General features: G+C 39.4%; 2 protein-coding genes and 1 pseudogene across 4 annotated transcripts in view; 2 read left to right on the top strand and 1 right to left on the bottom strand.

Moving 5' to 3' along the window:
- Positions 1-21,813, bottom strand: part of MRPS27 (mitochondrial ribosomal protein S27) — a 1,100,726-nt gene that overhangs the window by 764,619 nt on the left and 314,294 nt on the right. The window lies entirely within an intron of this gene.
- The window catches only part of FCHO2 (FCH and mu domain containing endocytic adaptor 2), a 137,665-nt gene that overhangs the window by 31,741 nt on the left and 84,111 nt on the right, over positions 1-21,813 (top strand). For both annotated transcript variants that reach the window (XM_050793539.1, XM_050793538.1), the window contains exon 6: positions 15,507-15,611. In XM_050793539.1, coding sequence (XP_050649496.1) covers positions 15,507-15,611 — 105 coding nt within the window. The remainder of the gene's footprint in view (positions 1-15,506; positions 15,612-21,813) is intronic.
- Positions 5-15,575, top strand: LOC126956551 (CTD nuclear envelope phosphatase 1-like; annotated as a pseudogene). The gene has a single exon (XR_007726409.1). The product of XR_007726409.1 is annotated as a CTD nuclear envelope phosphatase 1-like (transcript).

The raw sequence follows: 21,813 nt of genomic DNA, 5'->3' as shown, positions 1-21,813 counted from the left end.
ATGATAAAATAACGTATCTGTGGTTTCAAAGCACCTTGACATACAAAATTGCATTTAATATTTAGATCAAACTCAAAATTATCTCATTTTAAAGTGAAGACACTATGCCTTACAGTCCTAGTGATTTACCCAAGTAAAACACAAGATTTGTCAAGTATGTTGTCTGTGGTCAATAGGTTAGCAAGCACATAAAAAACAATGATTGATTTGAGACGGTGTTTTGCTCTCGTTGCCTCGACTGGAGTGCAGTGGCACAGTCTTGGCTCACTGCAGCCTCTGACTCCTGGGTTCAAGTGATTTCCCTGCCTCAGCCTCCCAAGTAGCTGGGATTACAGGCGCATGACACCACATCCGGTTAGTTTTGTATTTTTAGTAGAGATGGGGTTTCACCATGTTGGTCAGGCTGGTCTCGAACTCCTGACCTCAGGTGATCCGCCCGCCTTGGCCTCCCCAAGTGCTGGGATTACAGGCGTGAACAACCACACCCAAACAAAAAAACAATGATTTTTAAAATGTTAGTGACACATTTTCAGGATATTTTTGTAGTAATATAATTGATGGGGTAATTACTTTGTGTAAAATTTAACCATGAGGTAAAATTGTTTTGAAACAAGATTTTGGTATATTTAGAAAGATATAGGTACTTGCACATAATCTTTAAACTTGTGTTGTGGTGATTTATTGCTGACTTTGAGCACATTTATGTAGCATTGTGGTAAACCACAACCTTTTCTTCCATTTATGTTTTAATGGAAAGTGGCTTTTTTTTTTCTCCTTTCAAAACAGTTTAACCATTTACTTATTTGATGTGGTATATCTCACTTAAGAATGAGCCATGTGGAGCAATAATTTTGAAAGCTTTGTAAAACGTTTGAAATATCCGGTAAAAAAAGAAAACCAAAGTGTACCAATAGTATGATTATGACTTTAAAGAGCTGTGTATTTATATACTTTTACATGTTTAAATGCACAGATACTTTATTTTTGATGAAGCTGTTAAATGGAATAATAGTTTTACGTTGAATTTGATAATAGAGTTAATTTTTAACAATAGATGGTGATAGAAAGCCTTCTGTTACAAGTCTGAGTAACCAAATCAACTCAGAAATTAATATCATATAATTAAGAGGGGCTGTTAAAGACTTGTGATAATGTAATTAATCCATTTCTATATACCTGAGGTCCAAAATATTTCAAACAACTAACCAATGAAATATGATATATGACTATACATGGGCAAAAAACTAGAAGGGAATGTGGAAAAATGAAAATAGGTGATTTAGAATTTGGAGCAATAAGGCACATGATCTCAGGACCTTCTGGGGACTGTGTCACAGATGAAAAAAATGAATTTGGAGCAATATATTGTTTATAATAAATAAAAATTTGATTTGTATAGTAAAAATTGGGAGGGGTAAAAACGAGACACAGTAAATTCATGGTTTGAAAACACCCTCTGCTTCAGACATAGCAATTATGAATAAAATATAAAAAGGGACAACAAAATAACAGGGTCCAAAAAGAATAATATTTTATCTCTGTGGACCAGAATAGAAGAGAAATCCAAAATGGCACGTAGAGATTGATTATGCAAGCTGTTGAACTCAGAAGTCCTAAAGTGGGCAGTGGAATTTGGCTCTTATGTGGCAAAAGGGACTAAAAGCTCCCCTCTTGGGATGAGGTACAAAGAGCCTGACTCATTGCGTAAAACTATAGGTAGGGAGAAAACAAGGCTCTTGGGTTGCTGACAAGAACTAAAGCCTTATTGGAAGTTGAGGATTTAGGGACACAGATACAGAGACACAATCCTGACTTGAAATCAAGCCAAAGAACCATTTCATGACGATTTTGGCCATATCTACAATATTCTTGCAGGGAAGTAATTAAAAATTACTTTCATAAGACTGAAATGAAATTAGGGCCTTGGAGGGGTGGCAGGAGATAACCTGAAAACTGCTTGGGGATGGGTGAGCATAAAGTGTAAAGCATAACACAATTCTAGGAGGTACTGTTTATGTTTTATTCTATGAATGTTCAGCAGTACTGATGGAGGGAGAGAGAGAAGAGAAAAGAGGGCAAAATCCAAAAAAACTCTTCTGAATGAGCAAACAACCAAAATTGTAGCGCACATCTAAGAAATCTAATACTAGAGCAACCAATAAATTCAATAATTGGAATAAGAATTTACTCCAGATGAAATTTAAATTTATAAAAAATGAACAAAAACGATATGTCTTGAGGATGTTCAAATAAACATAAACTTACATTAAAGAAGATTAAGAAATTAAACGTAATGAAACAATCTACTAGATAGAAAAAAACCCAGCTAATTAGAAAACTTAGAAAAGAAAAATATGGTTATTGAGCTTTTTAAAAAGCAATAGAGAAAAGAAACTTTAGACTTGATAGAGTCAAAGAATGAGTTTTGAAGATAGTATGGAAGGACCTTACCCAGAGCATAGTAGGAGAAGCAAATGTTACCAACATTCATCTAATACTAATTTCAGAAGAAAAAAAAATGGAGGAGATGGAGGGACAAGTAATATTTGAAGAGTTAACAGCTCAAAATGTTTCAGAATTGAAGAAATTCAAGAGCCCTCATATTGAAAGTACATTGTAGGTATTAAGTAGGTTAAATAAATTCAGACCTAGGCCTCAGAGAAAAAGAAAATGGAGGTATTTTTTTTTTTTCCTCATATGAAATCAGAATGCATTTTCAGTTGATGGTATTGTATAGTCATGGTTGATAAGATAGTATTTATGGTGTAGTTTAATTGCCTGTGCAAACTTCGTTGCATAATTGGACAGCTACAATGCTTTGATATTTCAGTTAACAGACCATTTAAGGACCATTTGAGGAAGTAATGGCTTTGATTATAGTCTGAAAATCTTTTAGTGACACTTTTGGTAAGATCAAGTGCTTGGAAGAAAATCTGAAGATAATAATGGAGCACTTTAAAGAAATGGTCTGTCAACTGACAAAAACAAGCAATGGGGAAAGGATTCCCTATTCAATAAATGGTTCTGGGATAGCTGGCTATGCAGAAAATTGAAACTGGACCCCTTTTTTACGCCATATACAAAAATCATCTGCAGATGGATTAAAGACTTAAATGTAAATGTAAAACTCAACACTATAAAAACTCTGGAAGACAATCAAGGCAATACCATTCTGGACATAGGAACGGGCAAAGATTTCATGACAGAGACACCAAAAGCAATTGCGACAAAAGCAAAAATTGACAAATAGGATCTGATTAAATGTAACGGTTTCTGCACAGCAAAAGAAACTATCAAAAGAGCAAATAGACAGCGTGTAGAATGGGAGAAAATGTTTGCAAACTACGCATCTGACAAAGGTCTAATATCCAGCATCTGTAAGGAACTTAAATTTACAAAACAACCCTATTAGAAAGTGGGCAAAGGACATGAACAGAAACTTCTCAGAAGAAGACATACATGCAGCCAACAAGCATATGAAAAAAGCTCGACATCACTGATGATCAGAGAAATGCAAATCAAAACCACAATGAGATACCATCTCACACTAGTCAGAATGACTATTATTAAAAAGTCGAATAAGAGATGCTGGCAAGGTTGTGGAGAAAAGGGAATGCTTATACACTGTTGGTGGGAGTGTAAATTAATTCAGCCATTGTGGAAAGCAGTGTCTGGCGATTCTTCAAAGAGGTAAAAACAGAACTACCATTCACGCCAGCAATCCCATTACTGGATATATCCCCAAAGGAATATAAATCATTGTACCATAAAGACACATGCATGTGAATATTAATTGCAGCACTATTCACAATATCTAAATGCCAATCAGTGACATTTGATAAAGAAAACATGGTGCATATTCACTGTGGAATACTATGCAGCCATAAAAAATAATGAGATTATGTCTTTTGTGGGAACATGGATGGAGCTGGAGCCCATTATTTTTAGCAAACTAATGCAGGAACAGAAAACCAAATATTGCATGTTCTCACTTATAAGTGGGAGCTAAACAATGAGAACACATAGAAAGAGAGGAACAACAGACACTGGGACCTACCGGAGGGGAGAGGGTGGGAAAAAGGAGAGGATCAGAAAAAAATACCTATCAGTTACTGTGCTTATTACCTGGATGACGCATAAGCTGTGCACCACACCCCCGTGACACACAGTTTACCTGTATAATGAAAGTTCATATGTTCCCCTGACCTAAAATAAAAGTTAAAAAAAGGAAATGCTTTGTCAGTAAAGAGAAAACTCAAAATAATTTGAAAGAAATAATCATAATACATGTAAATGTATTAGACTCCTGGCGTGGTTTGTTTTCTGTTGCTTATGACAGAATACCTGAAACTGGGTAATTTTTTTTTTTTTTTTTTTTTTTTGAGACAGAGTCTCACTCTGTCACCCAGGCTAGGGTGCAGTAGTGGCGTCTCAGCTCACTGCAACCTCCAACTCCCGAGTTCAAGCAGTTCTGGTGACTCAGCCTCCCGAGTAGCTGGGATTACAGTTGTGTGCCACTTCGCCTGGCTAATCTTTGTGTTTGTAGTAGAGATGGGGTTTCACCATGTTGGCCAGGCTGGTCTTGAACTCCTGACCTCAAGTTATCTGCCCGCCTTGGCCTCCCATAGTGCTGTGAGCCACCATGTCTGGCTTGAAACTGGATAATTTATAAAGAAAGGAATTTATTTTTTGCAGTTATGGAGGATGAGAAGGACGTCCAAGGTTGAGGGGCTACATCTAATGAGGGCCTTCTTGCTGGTGGGGAGTCTGCTGAATTCTTAGAAGGTGCAGGACCTCATATGAGGGGACTGAGTGTGTTTAGGTCTCTCTTCCACCCCTTATAAAGCTGTCAGTCCTATTCCCATGATAATCCATTGATTCATGAACCCATTAATCCATTAATAGATTATTTATGAGGGCAGAGCCCTCATGACCGAATCAGCTATTAAAGGCCCCACCTCTCAGTACCGCCACATTGGGGATTAAGTTTCATAAACATTCAAACCATAGCAGCTCCTCTAATCATAGATCAATTGTCAAATTGAAAAAAAAATCCTGTTGGCCAGATGTGGTGGCTCACACCTGTAATCCCAGCACTTTGGGAGGCCAAAGCGGGCAGATCACCTGAGGTCAGGAATTCGAGACTAACCTGACCAACAGGGCGAAACCCCTTCTCTGCTAAAAAGACAAAAATTAGCCAGGCGCGGTGGCGGGCGCTTGTAATCCCAGCTACTCGGGAGGCTAAGGCAGAAGAATCGCTTGAACTTGGGAGGCGGCGGTTGCTGTGAGCCAAGATCACACCACTGCACTCCAGCCTGGGCAACAAGAGCGAAACTCTGTCTCAAAAAAACAAAACAAAACAAAACAAAATTCCTGTATGTATTTCATATAATGGGACACAATACAGTAGTTTAAATAAATATTACTCTTGCACAGAAAAGGGGAAAGAATAGATTGAGTCTTGAAGCTAGGTGATGGATTCACGTTAAAAAAGAATGACATGTATTACCGTGAGTAAATGTAAAAGGCATAATGAACAAGAAAAAGTTTCAAAAGGATTTGTAGAATTTGATGCCTTTTACATAACCTTTAATTCTCTGTAAAGAAAAAAAAGCTATTGACTCTGCTTTCCCTCCTCCCTTCCCCCTTCATCCTTGCTCCCTCCCCTACTGTCCCCTCCCCCAATTATCCTTCCCCTTCCCTCCTGGTCTCTGAGGACCCAATCCTAGCCCGAGGTGTCTTGGCCCGCAACTTTCCGGAAGCCGTCGGTGCCGCTCCCAGCCCACGTGGGCCCCCTCAGGCTGCCCATGCCTGTCCGCCAGCTCCCGGTTCCGCTGGGCTTTCCAAAACCTCGCTGGGCTTTCCAAAACCTCGCCAGGGGTCACTTTCTGAGCCGCTTGCTCCATGCCCCTCTCTGCAGCCTCTCCTGCCACTCAGGGCTGCCGTTCCCCCTCCTGGCGACGGGGAGCTGACGGAGCTGTGCCGCCGGGGGGCCCCCCGGGGCCGGTGGTGCCCGCAGTGCCAGGGTCATCAGGATGATGCGGACGTGGTGTCTGCTGGGGCTGCGCACTTTCGTGGCCTTCGCCAACAAGCTCTGGAGCTTCTCCACCCTTTTGTGGTGGCAGATCTGCACGGTAATTCAGCAGCAAACTGTTCGATATGATATCCTCCCCTTATCTTCTTGTCCCGGAATCGGTTAGGTGAAGAGGAATATCCTCGTGCTGGATCCGGATGAGACGCTTATTCACTCCCACCATGCTGGGGTCCTGAGGCTCACAGTGCGGCGTGGAACGCCTCCTGACTTCATCCTCAAGGTGGTAATAGACAAACATCCTGTGCGTTTTTTTGTACATTAAAGGCCCCATGTGGATTTCTTCTTGGAAGTGGTGAGCCAGTGGTGGGAGCTGGTGGTCTTTATAGCAAGCATGGAGATCTATGGCTCTGTTGTGGCAGATTAACTGGACAATTAGCAGAAGTATTCTTAAGAGGAGATACTACAGACAGCACTGCACTTTGGAGTTGGGCAGCTACATCAAGCACCTCTCTGTGGTCCACAGTGACCTCTCCAGCACTGTGATCCTGGATAACTCCCCAGCGGCTTACAGGAGCCATCCAGACAAGGCCATCACCATCATATCCTGGTTCAGTGACCCCAGTGACACAACCCTTTTCAACCTGCTCCCAATGCTGGATGCCCTCAGGTTCACCTTTGATGTTCGTTCGGTGCTGAGCCGCAACCTTCACCAGTATAGGCTCTGGTGACAGCTGCTCCCCCTTCACCAGAGTTAGAGTTGGGTGGAAGGGAAGGGCAAGCCCTTGGGATGCTGTTTGATGCCCTATCCAATGTGAGGACTGCCTGGGCAGGGTTTGCCCCTCCTACGCCTCTCTGCCCTGGAAGCCCTACACTCCACTTGGAGTCTGGATGGATGCATGGGCCTGGGGCCCTGAGGCAGCCTCACTCTAACTTTGTGTTCACACTCCATGTGTAAATGGAGTTCAGGCTGGGAGACAGGTGGAGGCCTAGGAGAACTAAAACAATGTTTGTGGTGGAGAGGCAGGACTGGCCAGAGCCACAGATAGACGGTGATCCAGGAGGCTCAAAGAGAAGCCAAGTCAACTTTGTTATGATTTGATTTTTTTTTCTGAACTCTTGTACAAAATTGAAAAAAAAATGCTCTTTATATACAAGTAAAGTATTACGGACATGAATGGGGACAGTAAACAATAAGCACATGATGGAAATTACCTGTGGGGAGAAAGTAAGGGGAATGGGGCTGGAGCTGACCATATTCAAAATAAAATAATTACTTTAAAAAATGTAAGTCACAGGAGCAGTTTACTCTTAGTAGATACTATAACATTCATGCCCAACAGTGAATTAGTATGGGTTTCATATTGTTAATGCAAATGTCTGTAATCTAAATTAGTTAAAACTTTCCAGAGGGTTAAAGTACTGTTCTCTTTTGTGAACCCCAGTGGGCTTACCATAGTACTTAATATGCCGTGACCACTCAAAAAATATATGGTGACTAGAGATTACACATAAATAAATGATTCTGAGTCTTTTCATATAAACCAAAACAAGTTTAATGTAATGATTTAGATGCAATTAAAGGACTTTTTTTTTTCTAGAGATGAGGTCTCATTGTGTCACCCAGGCTGGAGTGCAGTGGTGGTATGATCATAGCTTACTGCAGCCTGGAACTGCTGAGCTCAGGCGATCACCTCACTGTCTCAGCCTCTCGAATAGCTGGGATCACAGGTGTGAATCATCAGGCCCAGCTCATGATTTCTTTTTTATTAAAATATTGAGCAGGAGTGGAGCATGTAGTTGTGTCCAAGGGTCGTGAGTTGGCTAAAATTCACCCTGTGCTTCACAGGGATGGACTTTGGTGGGATGGACTACTCAGAGGAAGGGGTGCTTTTTTCTAATTGGTCTCCTCAGAGATGGCATCTCTGCTTGTGATATTAGATATTGTTAGTGGGTTCTCTGCTTTGTAATATATTTTGATCCAAGTCAGTTATTTTGGCCTATCATAAGGTTTTTATTAACATGAATGTAGATTGTTTTAAAAGTCATAGATCTTTGAATAATTTTTTTGTGACAATATAAATACTATAGCTGTTATAACATAATTTGGTTATCATCTCATTCACTCATTCACAGGCTTTTTTTTTTTTTTAAGATGGAGTCTCACTCTGTTACCCAGGCTTGAGTGCAGTGGCACGATCGTGGCTCACTGCAATCTCTGCCTCCTGGATTCAAGCGATTCTCCTGCCTCAGCCTCCCAAGTACCTGGGATTACAGGCATGCGTCACCATGCCCAGCTAATTTTTGTGTTTTTAGTAGAGATGGGATTTCACTGTGTTGGGCAGCCTGATCTTGAACTCCTGATCTCAGGTGATCCGCTGGCCTCAGCCTCCCAAAGTGCTGGGATCACTGGTGTGAGCCACCACACCTGGCCACAAGCCTTTATTTTTATAAAACACCACTTAGTAGGTACCTTTGTGGACTATTGACTAAGTACTTATTTTATATGTGTATACTGGCTTCATGGATTGTACTATAAAAGTCATAGGCACTTAAAGTGTTTTTAGTAGTATATTAATAAATTTATAATGCTAAGGAAATGAACAAAACTTAGATTTGTTTTATTATCATAGGTAGTGTATTAAAGCCACTCTTGCTTATGAGAAGAAAGTAGCTATTACTTTTAAAGCACAGTTTCCTCTTAAGAACAAATGCTGCAACTTCCCTTTTATTTTAATTAATTAGTGAATTAATTAACTAGTGAATTAATTTTTCAAGACAGGGTCTCTCTCTGTTTTCCAGGCTGGAGTGCAGTGGCACAATCACGGCTTACTGTAACCTTGAACTCCCAGACTTGAGCAGTCCTTCCACCTCAGCTTCCAGAGTGGCTGGGACTACAGGCATGTGCCACCATGCACAGCCAATAAAAAAAAAAAAAAAAAAGATTTGTAGGCCAGGCATGGCGGCTCATGCCTGTAATCCCAGCACTTTGGGAGGCCGAGGCAGGTAGATTACCTGATGTCAGCAGTTCAAGACCAGCCTGGCCAACATAGTGAAACCCCGTCTCTACTAAAATACAAAATTAGCCGGGTGGGTGGTGGATGCCTGTAATCCCAGCTACTTAGGAGGTTGAGGCAGGAGAATCTCTTGAACCGGGGAGGTGGTGGTTGCAGTGAGCCAAGATTGCGCCACTACACTCCAGCCTGGGCAACAAGAGTGAAACTCGGTCTCAAAAAAAAGGCTGGGGGCAGTGCCTCACGCCTGTAATCCCAGCACTTTGGGAGGCCGAAGCAGGCAGATCTCCTGAGGTCAGGACTTTGAGACCAGCCTGACCAACATGGTGAAACCCCGTCTCTGCTAAAAATACAAAATTAGTCAGGCGTGGTGGTACATGCCTGTAATCCCAGCTACTTGGGAGGCTAAGGCAGGAGAATCTCTTGAACCTGGGAGGCAGAGGTTGTGGTGAGCCGAGATCATGCCATTGGACTCCAGCCTGGGCAACAAGAGTGAAACTCCATCTCAATAATAATAATTAAAAAATTGTAGACACAAGGTCTCGTGTTGCACAAGCTAGTCTCAAAATCCTACTCTCAAGCCGTCCTCCTGCTTTGGCCTCCCAAAGTGGTGAGATTACAGGCATGAGCCACCACACCTGGCCCAACTTCGCTTTTAATAATGACTTTACAAAAGTTGTCACTTTTTTTTTTTTTTTGAGACGGAGTCTCGCTCTGTTGCCCAGGCTGGAGTGCAATGGCCGGATCTCAGCTCACTGCAAGCTCCGCCTCCCGGGTTCACGCCGTTCTCCTGCCTCAGCCTCCTGAGCAGCTGGGACTACAGGCGCCCGCCACCTCGCCCGGCTAGTTTTTTTGTATTTTTTAGTAGAGACGGGGTTTCACCGTGTTAGCCAGGATGGTCTCGGTCTCCTGACCTCGTGATCCGCCCGTCTCGGCCTCCCAAAGTGCTGGGATTACGGGCTTGAGCCACCGCGCCTGGCCAAGTTGTCACTTTTTTATGATGAGGCCATTCACTTTCTATAATTCTACCCTAAGAATTTATAGCATTACTAACTAAGCATGATATGTTATTTAGAAAGTTGTTTTGACTTAATAATTTAGTATTGTGTAGCTGTTTCTTATGAAAGATGTGTCTTGCTTTCAAAAAATATACATGTTTCTGGTGGGACATGGTGGCTCATGCCTGTAATCCCAGTGCTTTGGGAGGCCAGGGTGGAGGGATCACTTGAGGCTGAGAGTTTGAGACCAACCTGGGCAACATAGTGAGACCCCATCTCTACAAAAGGTTTTTTAAAAAATTAGTCAGTGTGAGATTGCGCCATTGCACTCCAGCCCAGGCCTACAACAGCAAGACTGGTGGTGCATACCTGTTGACCTAACTACTCAGGAGGCTGAGGCAGGAGGAGGATTGCTTGAGTCCAGGAGGTTGAGGCTGCAGTGAGCCATGATTGCACCACTGCACTCCAGCCCAGATGACAGAGTGAGATCCTGTCTCCAAAAAAAAAAAAGAAAACAAATTGATTTATTAGTGCTTCTTTTGTCAGTTTTCTAAGATGCTTCTCTATTTCTTTTTTCTTTCTTTTTTTTTTTATCCCTATCATCTTGTATTAAAGATGCTTCTTAAAGTTGATTTGTAATTTCCTTAAGATTCTGTCTCTGGCATATCAATTTTACCTTTCAAGAGTGAGAGCTAAGCTGGGCATGGTGGCTTATGCCGGTAATCCCAGCACTTTGGGAGGCCAAGGCAGGAGCCCAGGAGTTCAAAACCAGCCTGGGCAACAGTGAGATCCATCTCTACAAAAAAGAAAAAAAATTAGCCAGGCATAGTGGCATGTGCCTATGGTCCTAGGTACTTGGAAGGCTGAGGTACTTGAGCCCAGTAGTTTGAGGCTACACTCTAGCCTGGGTGACAGAGTGATACCCTGTCTCAAAAAAAAAAAAAAAAAAAAAAAAAAGAAAAAAAAAAAAGCTGATTGAAAAAATATGTTAGAACTTAAAAAGAGGACCTTCTTTCTTCATACTTTCAAATAAGAAATAAAATTTTATAATTTCCTGATATCAGAGGGTATGCTTCATAAAACTTCTTTGTTTAGAATTTTGATTTAGATCCAGCTGTTAACCTTTGAGATAAAGATAATAGTTTTATAGCCAGAAGTAGTGAACAAATAAGTGCTGAATGTATAGACCAGGATTTATGAAAATATGCTGGTGTAAAAGCCTTAATAGTTTTATCCCTCTTGACTCAGTAGAGATTTGAGTAGCAAAATTAGTTAGAATTCTAGAGACTACTTGAGTATAGGAAGATGAAATTATTCAGGATCTTCCCTCCATCTCTTAAAGGCCTATAATGCTTGATGCATAGTGTTATAAAGTAATTACTTTGTTTATACTTTAGAAATACATGTCTTTTATAGGTAGTAATGTTCCTCCATGTAGTCATCCTTTATTTCCATTAGGTTATAAATTTCTTGTTAGTGAGAACCTATCATTGTATTGTCCATAACACAGCATATATATTTACTTGGAAAATAATCATAGCAAAATATTATTTGAATTCTTCCACTTCATTAATATAATAAAATTAGTTTGAGTTTCTTTTAGCTATAGGCTTTAGAATAGATGCTTACTTTTTAAAATGACTTATTCAGATATTTTTCTGATTTGCTGTTATATTATGAAGTGATACTTTGCATGCAACAGTAAATAAATGTTTAGTTCCTAGCCTATCACCGTGCTGGAAACTATTGAAGTTATTAAAGGCTAAATATACGTTATTGTTTCTGTCTTTAAGAAGCTTTGTTTTTCTTGGAGAGCCAAGGTATATTAAATAGTACAGAACAAGAAGTTAGAGAGAGGGTTGAATGGTAAGTTGAGAAGGTGTGGTATCTTATTTTGTACACAATCTATCAAAAGAAAACCTGCTAGGTGTTTGTCTCAAAAGAAATTGCTATTAAAAGAAATTTATTTTTTATAAAGTAATTTATTTCACACAGTCTTTCCCATTATATTTTATTTTTATGGTATTTGTTTTTTTGTTTTTTGAGTCAGGGTCTCTGTTGTTCAGGCTGGAGTGTGGTGGTGCTATCATAGCTCACTGCAGCCTTGAACTCTTGGGCTCAAGTGATTCTGCCTCAGCTTCTTGAGTAGCTGGGACCACAGGTGTGTGCCACTGTGCCTGGATAATTTATTTTATTTTATTTTATTTTTGGAGAATGGGGTCTCACTCTATTGCCCAGCAGGTTTCGAACTCCTGGGCTCAAGCTATTCTCTGCCTCTGCCTTCCTAAGAGCTCGGGTTACAGGCATGAGCCACTGCACCTGGCTTAGTTTTTAAAATTTTTTACTGTATTTTATTTTTTAGTTTTTAAAATTTTTGTGGAGACAGGGTCTTACTTTGTTGCCCAGTCTGATCTTGAACTCCTAGCCTCAAGTGATTCCTCCTGCCTTGGTCTCCCAGAGTGCTGGGATTATAGGCATGTGCCACCATGCCCGCCCAGTAAATTACTTTTAAAAGTATAGGCACAGTCATTATAATTAGGTATTTTTGGAATTTTCCAATTTTATGGGTCTCCTTTTGACTTGTAAATATCTCTATTAGGAATGATTACAACTTGTCTTTATCAACAGCTGGCATATAAATTATTAAGCAATAATTTAATGAGCAGCAGAGAAAAAGAAAAAAGTAGGTATCAGGATGAGGTATTAGGAACAAGCAAAGAAGGGGCTTTCAGTAAGGTTACATCATTTTGCTAGGCTGTGTCATTAAAAATCACTCTGAGTCCTAGTACAGTGGCTCATGCCTGTGATCCCAGCGCTTTGGGAGGCCTAGGTGGGTGGATCATTTGAGGTCAGGAGTTCGAGATCAGCTTGGCCAACATGGTGAGTGAGACCCCATCTCTACTAAAAATACAAAAATTAGCTGGGCGTGGTGGCTTGCACCTGTAATTCCAGCTACTTGGGAGACTGAGGCAGGAGAAGCGCTTGAATCCAGGAGGCGGAGGTTGCAGTGAGCCAAGATTGCACCATTGCACTCCAGCCCAGGCCACAGAATGAGACTCCATCTCAAAAAAAAAAAAAAAAAAAAAAAAAAAAAAAATCACTCTGAAGACTGTAGGTTGTTTAATTGCTCTTATACTTACTGAAAATACAGGTATTAGAAGAACAAACTTAAATTTATTTGCATAAAAAAATCCAAAAGGAAACCCGGATTAAGCATGCCATTGTAATTGTTTTTAAAATAAATTCTAGCAAACTTGGTTATCTGAGTTTCTTGCGAAGGTACTCGGTAAACTCTGTCCATTTCATTTAGCTGTTATGTATTTGAACAGGGGCAGGATATTAGAGGATTCCAGTATAGTAACTGGTATAAAATAATGTCAGCTGTGTGAAACTGGGAAAAGAGTAAAACAAAAATCTATAGGAGCAAACTGGAAAATTGTTACAGGTTTTAGTCACTTTCACTAGGGATAGACAGCTCCGTACACTCAGTAACTCGATTATATCTTTATATAACAGCAAAATATGATGATATGTTTTCTTGATGACATTTCTTGTTAGAAACCATAATAAAAGCAGGTACTATTTATTTTTAAATTTAACTGTATGCCAGACCCTGTTCCAAGAATTGTATATAACTACATTTCATTACTGTCACAACTTGGAAAAAAAAAGGTGATATTGTTCCCTTTTTAGGAATGAGAGAACTGTATAAATTTCTAAGACAAGGTCAGGTGGGTAGTACAGTGCTGAGGTTTCACTTTCCTTGGTTTCAGTTACCCACTGTCCAATACAGTAGAATATTTAGAGAGAGACCATATTCACATGATGTTATTACAGTATGTTGTTATAATTGTTATATTATTATTAATCTCTTACTGTGCCTAATTTATAAATGAAACTTTATCATAGTTATGTATGTACAGGAAAAAAATGGTATATAATATAGAGTCTGTAGCATCCACGGCTTCAGACATCCACTGGGATCTTGGAATGTATTCCCCATGGATAAAGGGGCAGTAGTGTAAATGGCAGAGGCAGAATTTCAATCGAATTTCTTCTGGCTCCAAAATCAGCTTTGTTTACATTTCATGGTAAAGTGGCATCCTATATTCTTTAAGAAGGCAGGAAAGTACATAACATATATACTTAATATAGTATAAACAGTTATATTTTAGAGAGAGAACAAAGTTGCTTGTTTAGGGAGTAGGACTATATGTACCTCTTAACCAAGCCCAAACCCCAGGGTAAAGCCAGTTTTCTCTTTGTAGTTTTTGTTTTTAGATTCCTGATTGTGGCTAAAGATAATTACATATTGGTACTGGTCAGCTTTAAACAAATTAAGTATTTTACAGCTTTCCTTGGACCTCAGTGGCACTTGGCAATACTTTTACTCATCTAGTCATGACCTGTTGCATCCTCCACAATTACAGCTGGAAACTCTTTTTGTTGTCCTTAAGCTCCCAACCCTACCCTACTGTTTATCACTCATACCAGACCCATCTGTTACCTAGTCAAGAAAATGGGGATTTTTATATCTTGAAATCCTACAGCTTGTCTTTCTTTGATCTCCTTTAAACTCTTATTTAGTCCAACCACATCCTTCCATCTTCCTGTATCCAAGTTTATCAGGCCTTTGAGAATATCAAGCTTCTTGATAGCTGTGTATATGCTTCAGCCTACAAACTATACATAATCTTTTCCTTTCTCAGATGCCTGTCTTCTTATAATTTACCTTAACTTCTGTAGCTGTGTTACTTTATTCCAATTTTGTTTATGTATAGGTTATACAGTACTGCTTAATATTTTTTAAATTAAATAAGTAACTTTTATAAAACCAGAACTATATTATTGTAACAGTTTTGTTTTTTAAGTCTTGAAAAAATAGGCAAAGATTAAAAACAAGTTTCTGTATTTGCTGGAGCATAATGGAAGCTGAGAAACATCAAGGAAAACAGTCTTCACAACTTTCGAGATCGGTTTATAGTATTTAATCAGACATTGAATGAAATATATGTATGCTGTGAGGGAGGAAAATTCACAGCTGCGAAAAGGAGTGTCAAGCGCGTTCTGGTGGTTTTGTGACATTTTTGTATGTTGTCTGGAAGTTTCTCTCCGACACTGTGTTAACAAATCTTAGTAACACTGTAGCGTTATCATGTAATTATGTAATCTTAGTCTGGGATTTAAAATGAGAGTATTTTAACTTTTCAAAGCATATTCCATCAAACAGAAAAGAGAATCAGTGTTTAATTCCTGACTTTTTGGCTGACTGTAACAATAACAATAAAAAAAGACTAACGAGGGCCTCACAACAGGTATCAAAGTTAGTTATATGTCATATTGAACTCTTAAAATGTATTTTAATTTATTTATATTAACTTACATTAGGAAAGAAAAAAGGTCAATGCACAGTTAAAAGTGTTGTTTTTTTTGTTTGTTTGTTTGTTGGTTTTTTTATTACAGGCAGCTGTTAAATCTAAGAAAGCTACAGATACCTATAAACTCTATGTGGAAAAATACGCATTAGCAAAAGCTGATTTTGAACAGAAAATGACAGAAACAGCTCAGGTTGGTATTTTAAGGTCTCAGATTGGAAACAGGGCATTTATATTTGTGTATATTGATTAATTTTTTTCTCATATAATTTTTTAGTGTTCGAAATTTTAAAATGCACAATCTCAATGTTTTAATGATGCTGTTTTAAAAATACATGTCTTGTTTTGGAGATTGAGGACCAAGATGCAATAATTATAATGTCATAAGGAATTATACAGGTAGATCAGAGGAGCTTGTGTAAAGATAATTGGGGAAAATGAGGGCATTGGTACATAATGAAGACAGTGCTTAAGAAGCATTAATAAGAAAACTGGAAGTGACTTAGTACTGAGGCTACAGCAGTCAATAAAACAACCCCAAAAACCCCTGGTCTTAAATAATTTATGTATTATTGAGGGAAGACAGACAAAAATGTCTGCCTTCCATTAGCTTGGGATAAATTATATTTGGTGTAGTGTTCTCAGAACCTTAATTAAAGGCCTCGTTTAAGGTGGCTGCCTTTTAGGACTCATACCTAACATTTCTACTCTCCACTGCCCCTGCTTCTTGTCCTTTTCCTTGTTTTATTTTCCTGCTTAGCACTTATTGTGATCTTACATATCAATAATTTTATTCCTGTATCAATCAGGTCAGAGTAAGTATGCTGAGGTGACACAAGGCCCCAGAAATCTCAGTGGCTTGCAATATAAAGGGTTTATTTCTTTCTCAGGCTACATGTTCATTATTGGTTGGCTGCAGCTATTTTACATCGTTTTCACTGTAGTCCTGAGGCTGGTGGATGAATCCCTTTTTGCAATGTTCTTAGTTATGTCTGAGGGGCCAGAAACATAGTGAAGCACATGGGCTCTCCCAGCCCCCCAGACCCCCCAGACAGCACAGCCCAGACCCCCCCAGACAGACCAGACAGCAGAACAGACCAGCAGGACAGGAAGAAGACCCAGAAACCAGAACCCAGAAGACCCCCCAGAAAAGAGAAGACCAGCCAGCAGCAGCCGACCCAGCACCAGACAGAAAGAAGCCCCAGAAAGCAGACAGAAGGACCCCAGAAACCCAGCAGCCAGAAAAACAGGAAAGACCAGACCCCAGGGGAAAGACCCAGGAAACAGAAAACAGACCCAGGGGACCAGAAACCACCATTTTTTTTTTATCTGTTTTTCTCCACTAAAATTTAAGTTTATGAGAGCAAGGATGGATTTGTTTTGTTTACTGCTATATCCTCAGCATTTAAAATAATTCCCAGATCATGGTAGGCACTTAGTTAGTATGAAAGAAGGACTTTGTGAATCTGAATTTTTGGACTGTAGGTCTTCATTATGTCTTCCCATTTGAGGTAGTGAACAACTCATATCTTAGAAAGCAATGTCTTGCATGTATGTGCATATCCGTCTTTACCCACAATGGCATAGGCTCTGTTAGATGCTGGTGTGTATACAGTACATCTGTAAATAAGACAAATATCTCCGTGCTTGAGATGGCGTTTACAGTATAGAGGAGGGAGGCAGACATTAAATACATGCTTAAATATAAAGTTATAAATTATTGCAAATATTGCAAAGGAAAACAATAGGCTTCCATGAGATAGAATAATAGGAGTGACTTAATTTGGATTAGGGAGTCAGGAAAGGCCTTTTAAGATAAGTGATGTTTAAAACTGGGACTTGAAGAATGAGTAAGAATGAAGCAATAGGGCAAGAGTGTTACAGGCTTTGGGGATCACGAGTATGAAGGCCCAGAGGGTATAAAAGAACTGTTACATTCTGGAAAGTAAAAAATGCTTACTAAACCTGAGTAAGGGAAAATGATAGTGAGAAATGAGGTTGAATTGATACGCAAGGACCAGGTTTTATTAGATTGGTGCAAAAGTAATTGCAGTTTTTGCCATTTTAATGGCAAAATAATTTAGGTTTTCTAAGAGCAGCTAGAAGCCGCCTAAGGGTTTTAGGCAGGGATGTGACATGATCTGATCTACATTTAAAGATAATTCTGGCAGTTTAGTGAAGAATTGATTAGAGTATGGCTAAAGGAGAATCAAGAGTCCGGTTTGGAAGTCAGTATAGTAGTCAGGTGAGAAGGATGCAGGCCAACATAGTGGTCTTGGAGAAGGAGAGAAGTGAATGCATTGGAGATGGCAGGGATGGGATGGGTTGAGGAATTCTGCAGATCAGGATCCCTTTCAGGTTTTAGCTTGTTAAATCTATGTGGAAAGAGATGAATAGGGAAGATTAGATGAAGAACTATTAGGTTGATGGAAGGAAGGGATCAGATGTTCAATTTTGAACATGTTAATTTTAAGACACCTATGAGATATGTAATTGGTGACATCAGGAGGGCAGTTTTGGGGGAGCCAAGTAATCTGGACTGGACATAATGTCCACAGTTCCTTATCCACAATTCTGAATCTGAAGAGCTCTGAGTTATGCTATGTATATTTTCCTTTAGAAATATTAATGTGTTTGCTGGTAGTATTATGAATGAAGTATATGGCATTCTAAACAATACTGTATATCTTTATTTGAAAAATAAGGGAAGAAAAGGAATTCCAAAACTCACCAGGTCCCAAAAGTTTTGAATAAGGATATGAGACCATATAAAATAGGGTGTTCTTAGTACACAAAGCCATGATGACATCACTTTTAGTTAGAGTGTGGGGAAGAAAGGGCCTCAGGGCCAAGCTCTGAGAGACTCATTATTGAGATTTTAATAGAGGAAGCCAAAGAAGAAAGAAGAAAACTGGAAGTGTAATGTCATGGTAGCTGGACAAAGAAGCTTCAAGAAGGAAAGGTTTAGGTAGTTGTCTTAAATAAGTCTTCAAGTCTAGTGAGATAGAAAGTTTCAATTTCTGTAGCAGCTGAGGTCATTGCAGACTTCAGCAAGTGCTGTTTTGTCTTTTAAATCATTAGGAGCATTTATAAGGCAGTTATTGTTGATATGTTAATTTCACATTAAATGATTAGTCTCTATCAGCTAAATATTTGCTGTTTTGTTAATTTTTAAAATCGGAATAAATAGGATTTGCTATAGTCAGAGATTTTTGTTTGTTGATGTTACTTTATAAAAAAGAATGTTCGGCACAGTTTTCCATTTCCTTTTTATGTTCTGCTTCCCCATTACATTGTTTTTCAAAATGGCATTTTAATTGTTCATCCTGCCTTTCTGTTTTTTTGTTTGTTTTTTGTCGTTTTTTGAGACAGGGTCTCACTCTGTCAACCAGGCTTGAGTTCAATGGCACGATCTTGGCTTACTGCAACCCTTCTGCCTCCCAGGCTAGTGACCCTCCCACCTCAGCCTCCTGAGTAGCTGGGACTGCAGGTGTGCACCATCATGTCCGGCTAATTTTTGTATTTTTAGTAGAGATAGGGTTTCACCTGTTGCCCAGGGTGGTCTCGAACTCTTGGGCTCAAGCGATCTGCCCAGCTCGGCCTCCCAAAATGCTGGCTGGGATTACAGGCACTATGCCAGCCCATTCTGCCCTTTTAAAGATGGGAACATTAACTTATTCGAGCAAATGTGTGACCATGCTGCTTTTAAATAAAGATGATGGCATACCTTACTAATGTGTATATATTTGTTCTTTCTCAAGATCTTAGAGATCTCTGTTTCTGTCTCTCCCTCTCTGTCATAGTCGTACAGCTGCAGAATAGGTTAATTATTGTTTCTTCATAGAGAATAGACTTTAATTTGGGTTATTTTAGAAGGTGAAAGTAATCCTTTTACTTCTCCACTTAACTGTTTTTCCAGGCCACCTGGGTTGACCAGTCTCAGTGGGAAAGAAAGAACCAGACAGTGTAGTGAGAATCAAATTTGGGTGGTAGGACCGGTATTTACTAATGGGAGAAGATAATTGAGTCTCTAGGGTGAAAGAGGTTAGAATTTAGAGTATTTGTGATTTAAGTTTTCAAAATTTAGGTTTAGAATAAAAATGATTGAAATTGTGACTTTTTATGCTCATGTTTTTACCACTATTAATTAATGAGACACTTGAAACAGAATATGGAGATTTTGTTTACTTTAAAGCAGTGAGATGGCTAGTTTATGGAAACTTTGAGATTTGTTAATCAGTACTCACAGATGAAAGATTATTAGGATTAGAGTACTTTTATATATCTTTAGTGGCTGACAAGATAGTATAGTCATGTGTCGCTTAACAATGGGGATACACTTTAAAAAATGTCATTAGGCAATTTTGTCATTGTGTGAACATCATAGAATGTACTTATGCATGACCAGGCGTGGTGGCTTATGCCTGTAATCCCAGCACTTCTGGAGACTGAGGCGGGCATATCACCTGAGGTCAGGAGTTCAAGACTAGACTTCCTAATACGTTGAAACCCTGTCTCTACTAAAAATACAAAAATTAGCCAGGCACGGTGGTGCATGCCTATAATCTCAGCTACTTGGGAGGCTGAGGTGGCAGAATTGCTTGAAATGGGGAGCAGAGGTTGTGGTGAGCCGAGATTGTGCCACTGCACTCCAGCCTGGGCAACAGAGTGAGACTCTGTCTCACAAAAAAAAAAAAAAAAAAAAAAAAAAAGAGAGAGAGAATGTACTTACTTACACAAACCTAGATGGTATAGACTACTACAGACCTGGCTGTATGCTGTAGTCTGTTGCTTCTAAGCTACAAACCTATATAGCATGTTACTGTACTGAATACTGTAGGCAGTTATAACAAGATGGTATTTGTGTATTTAAACATAGAAAAGATACAGTAAAAATACACTATAAAAGATTTAAAATGCTGCACCTGAGTAGACACTTATGTTGAATGGAGATTGCAGGACCGGAAGTTGCTCTGGTTGAGTTAGTGAGTGAGTAGTGAGTAAATGTGAAGGCCTAGGACATTACTGTACACTGCTGTAGATTTTAGAAGTACTGTAGATTTAGGTTATGTTAAATTTTATTAAAAATAGTTTTCTTCCTTCTGTAATAAATTAACCTTAGCTCACTGTAAGTTAGAAACAAAAAAATTTTTAAACATTTTGACTCTTTGATGATGACGTCTTAAAGTAGAAACACATTGTACACTTGTACAATAATATTTTCTTTATATCCTTACTCGATCAGCTTTTTTTCTGTTTAAAAATTTTTTTTAACTTTAAAAATCTTTTTCCTAAAAACTAAGACACAAACATGTATAGTAAACATGGGCCTACATAGGCTTAGTATCATTAGGATTGCTCTTTTGTCTCTACATCTTATCCTACTGGAAGGTCTTCAGGGGCAGTAGCATGCATAGAATTGTCATCTCCGGCTGGATTTGGTGGCTCACACTTGTAATCCCAGCACTTTGGGAGGGCGAGGTGGGTGGATCACTTGAGGTCAGGAGTTCGAGACCAGCCTGGCCAACATGGTGAAACCTCATCTTTAATAAAAATACAAAAATTAGCTCGGCGTGGTGTTGTGCGCCTGTAATCCTAGCTACGTGGGAGGCTCAGGCATGAGAATCACTTGAACCCGAGAGGTAGTGGTTGCAGTGAGCTGAGATTGTGCCACTGCACTCCAGCCTGGGCGACAGAGTGAGACTCCATCTCAGGGAAAAAAAAAAAAGTATCACCTATGATAACAAAGCCTTCTAGAATAACTCCTGAAGGACCTGCTGGAGGCTGTATTACAGTTATTGTTTTTTCTAATAAGTAGAAAGATTACACTCTAATAATAAAAAGTGTAGTTTAGTAAATACATTTACCAGTAGCATCATTTATTATCAAGTATTATGTACTGTCTATTAAGTGCTATGCGGTACTTTTATGTGACAGGCAGCACAGTAGGTTTGTTTATACCAGCATCACCACAAATGTGAGTAATACGCTGTACTACGTTATGGCAGCTATGATATCACTAGGCAATAGAAAGTTTTCCTATCTGTTATAATCTTTTGGTACCACTGTCATATGTGGCATTAGTTGTTGACAGAAATGTCATTATGTGGCTCATGACTGTACTTTCAAAAATTAATATAACAGGCTGGTTTGGTGTCTTAGGCCTGTAATCATCAATTTGGTGGCTTATGCTTTGGGAGGCCGAGGCAGGCAGATCATGAAGTCAAGAGATTGAGACCATACTGGCCAACATGGTGAATCCCTGTCTACTAAAAATACAAAAATTAGTTGGACATGGTGGCAAGTACCTGTAATCCCAGCTTCTTGGGAGGCTGAGGCAGGATAATCACTTGAACCCAGGGGGCAGAGGTTGCAGTGAGCCGAGATCACGCCAC

This window comes from Macaca thibetana, chromosome 6 (assembly GCF_024542745.1).
Source record: "Macaca thibetana thibetana isolate TM-01 chromosome 6, ASM2454274v1, whole genome shotgun sequence".
In the NCBI taxonomy this organism is placed as follows: Eukaryota; Metazoa; Chordata; class Mammalia; order Primates; family Cercopithecidae; genus Macaca; species Macaca thibetana.
The sequence above is the reverse complement of the archived record's forward strand: the minus strand, read 5'-3'. Positions and strand labels throughout refer to the sequence as shown.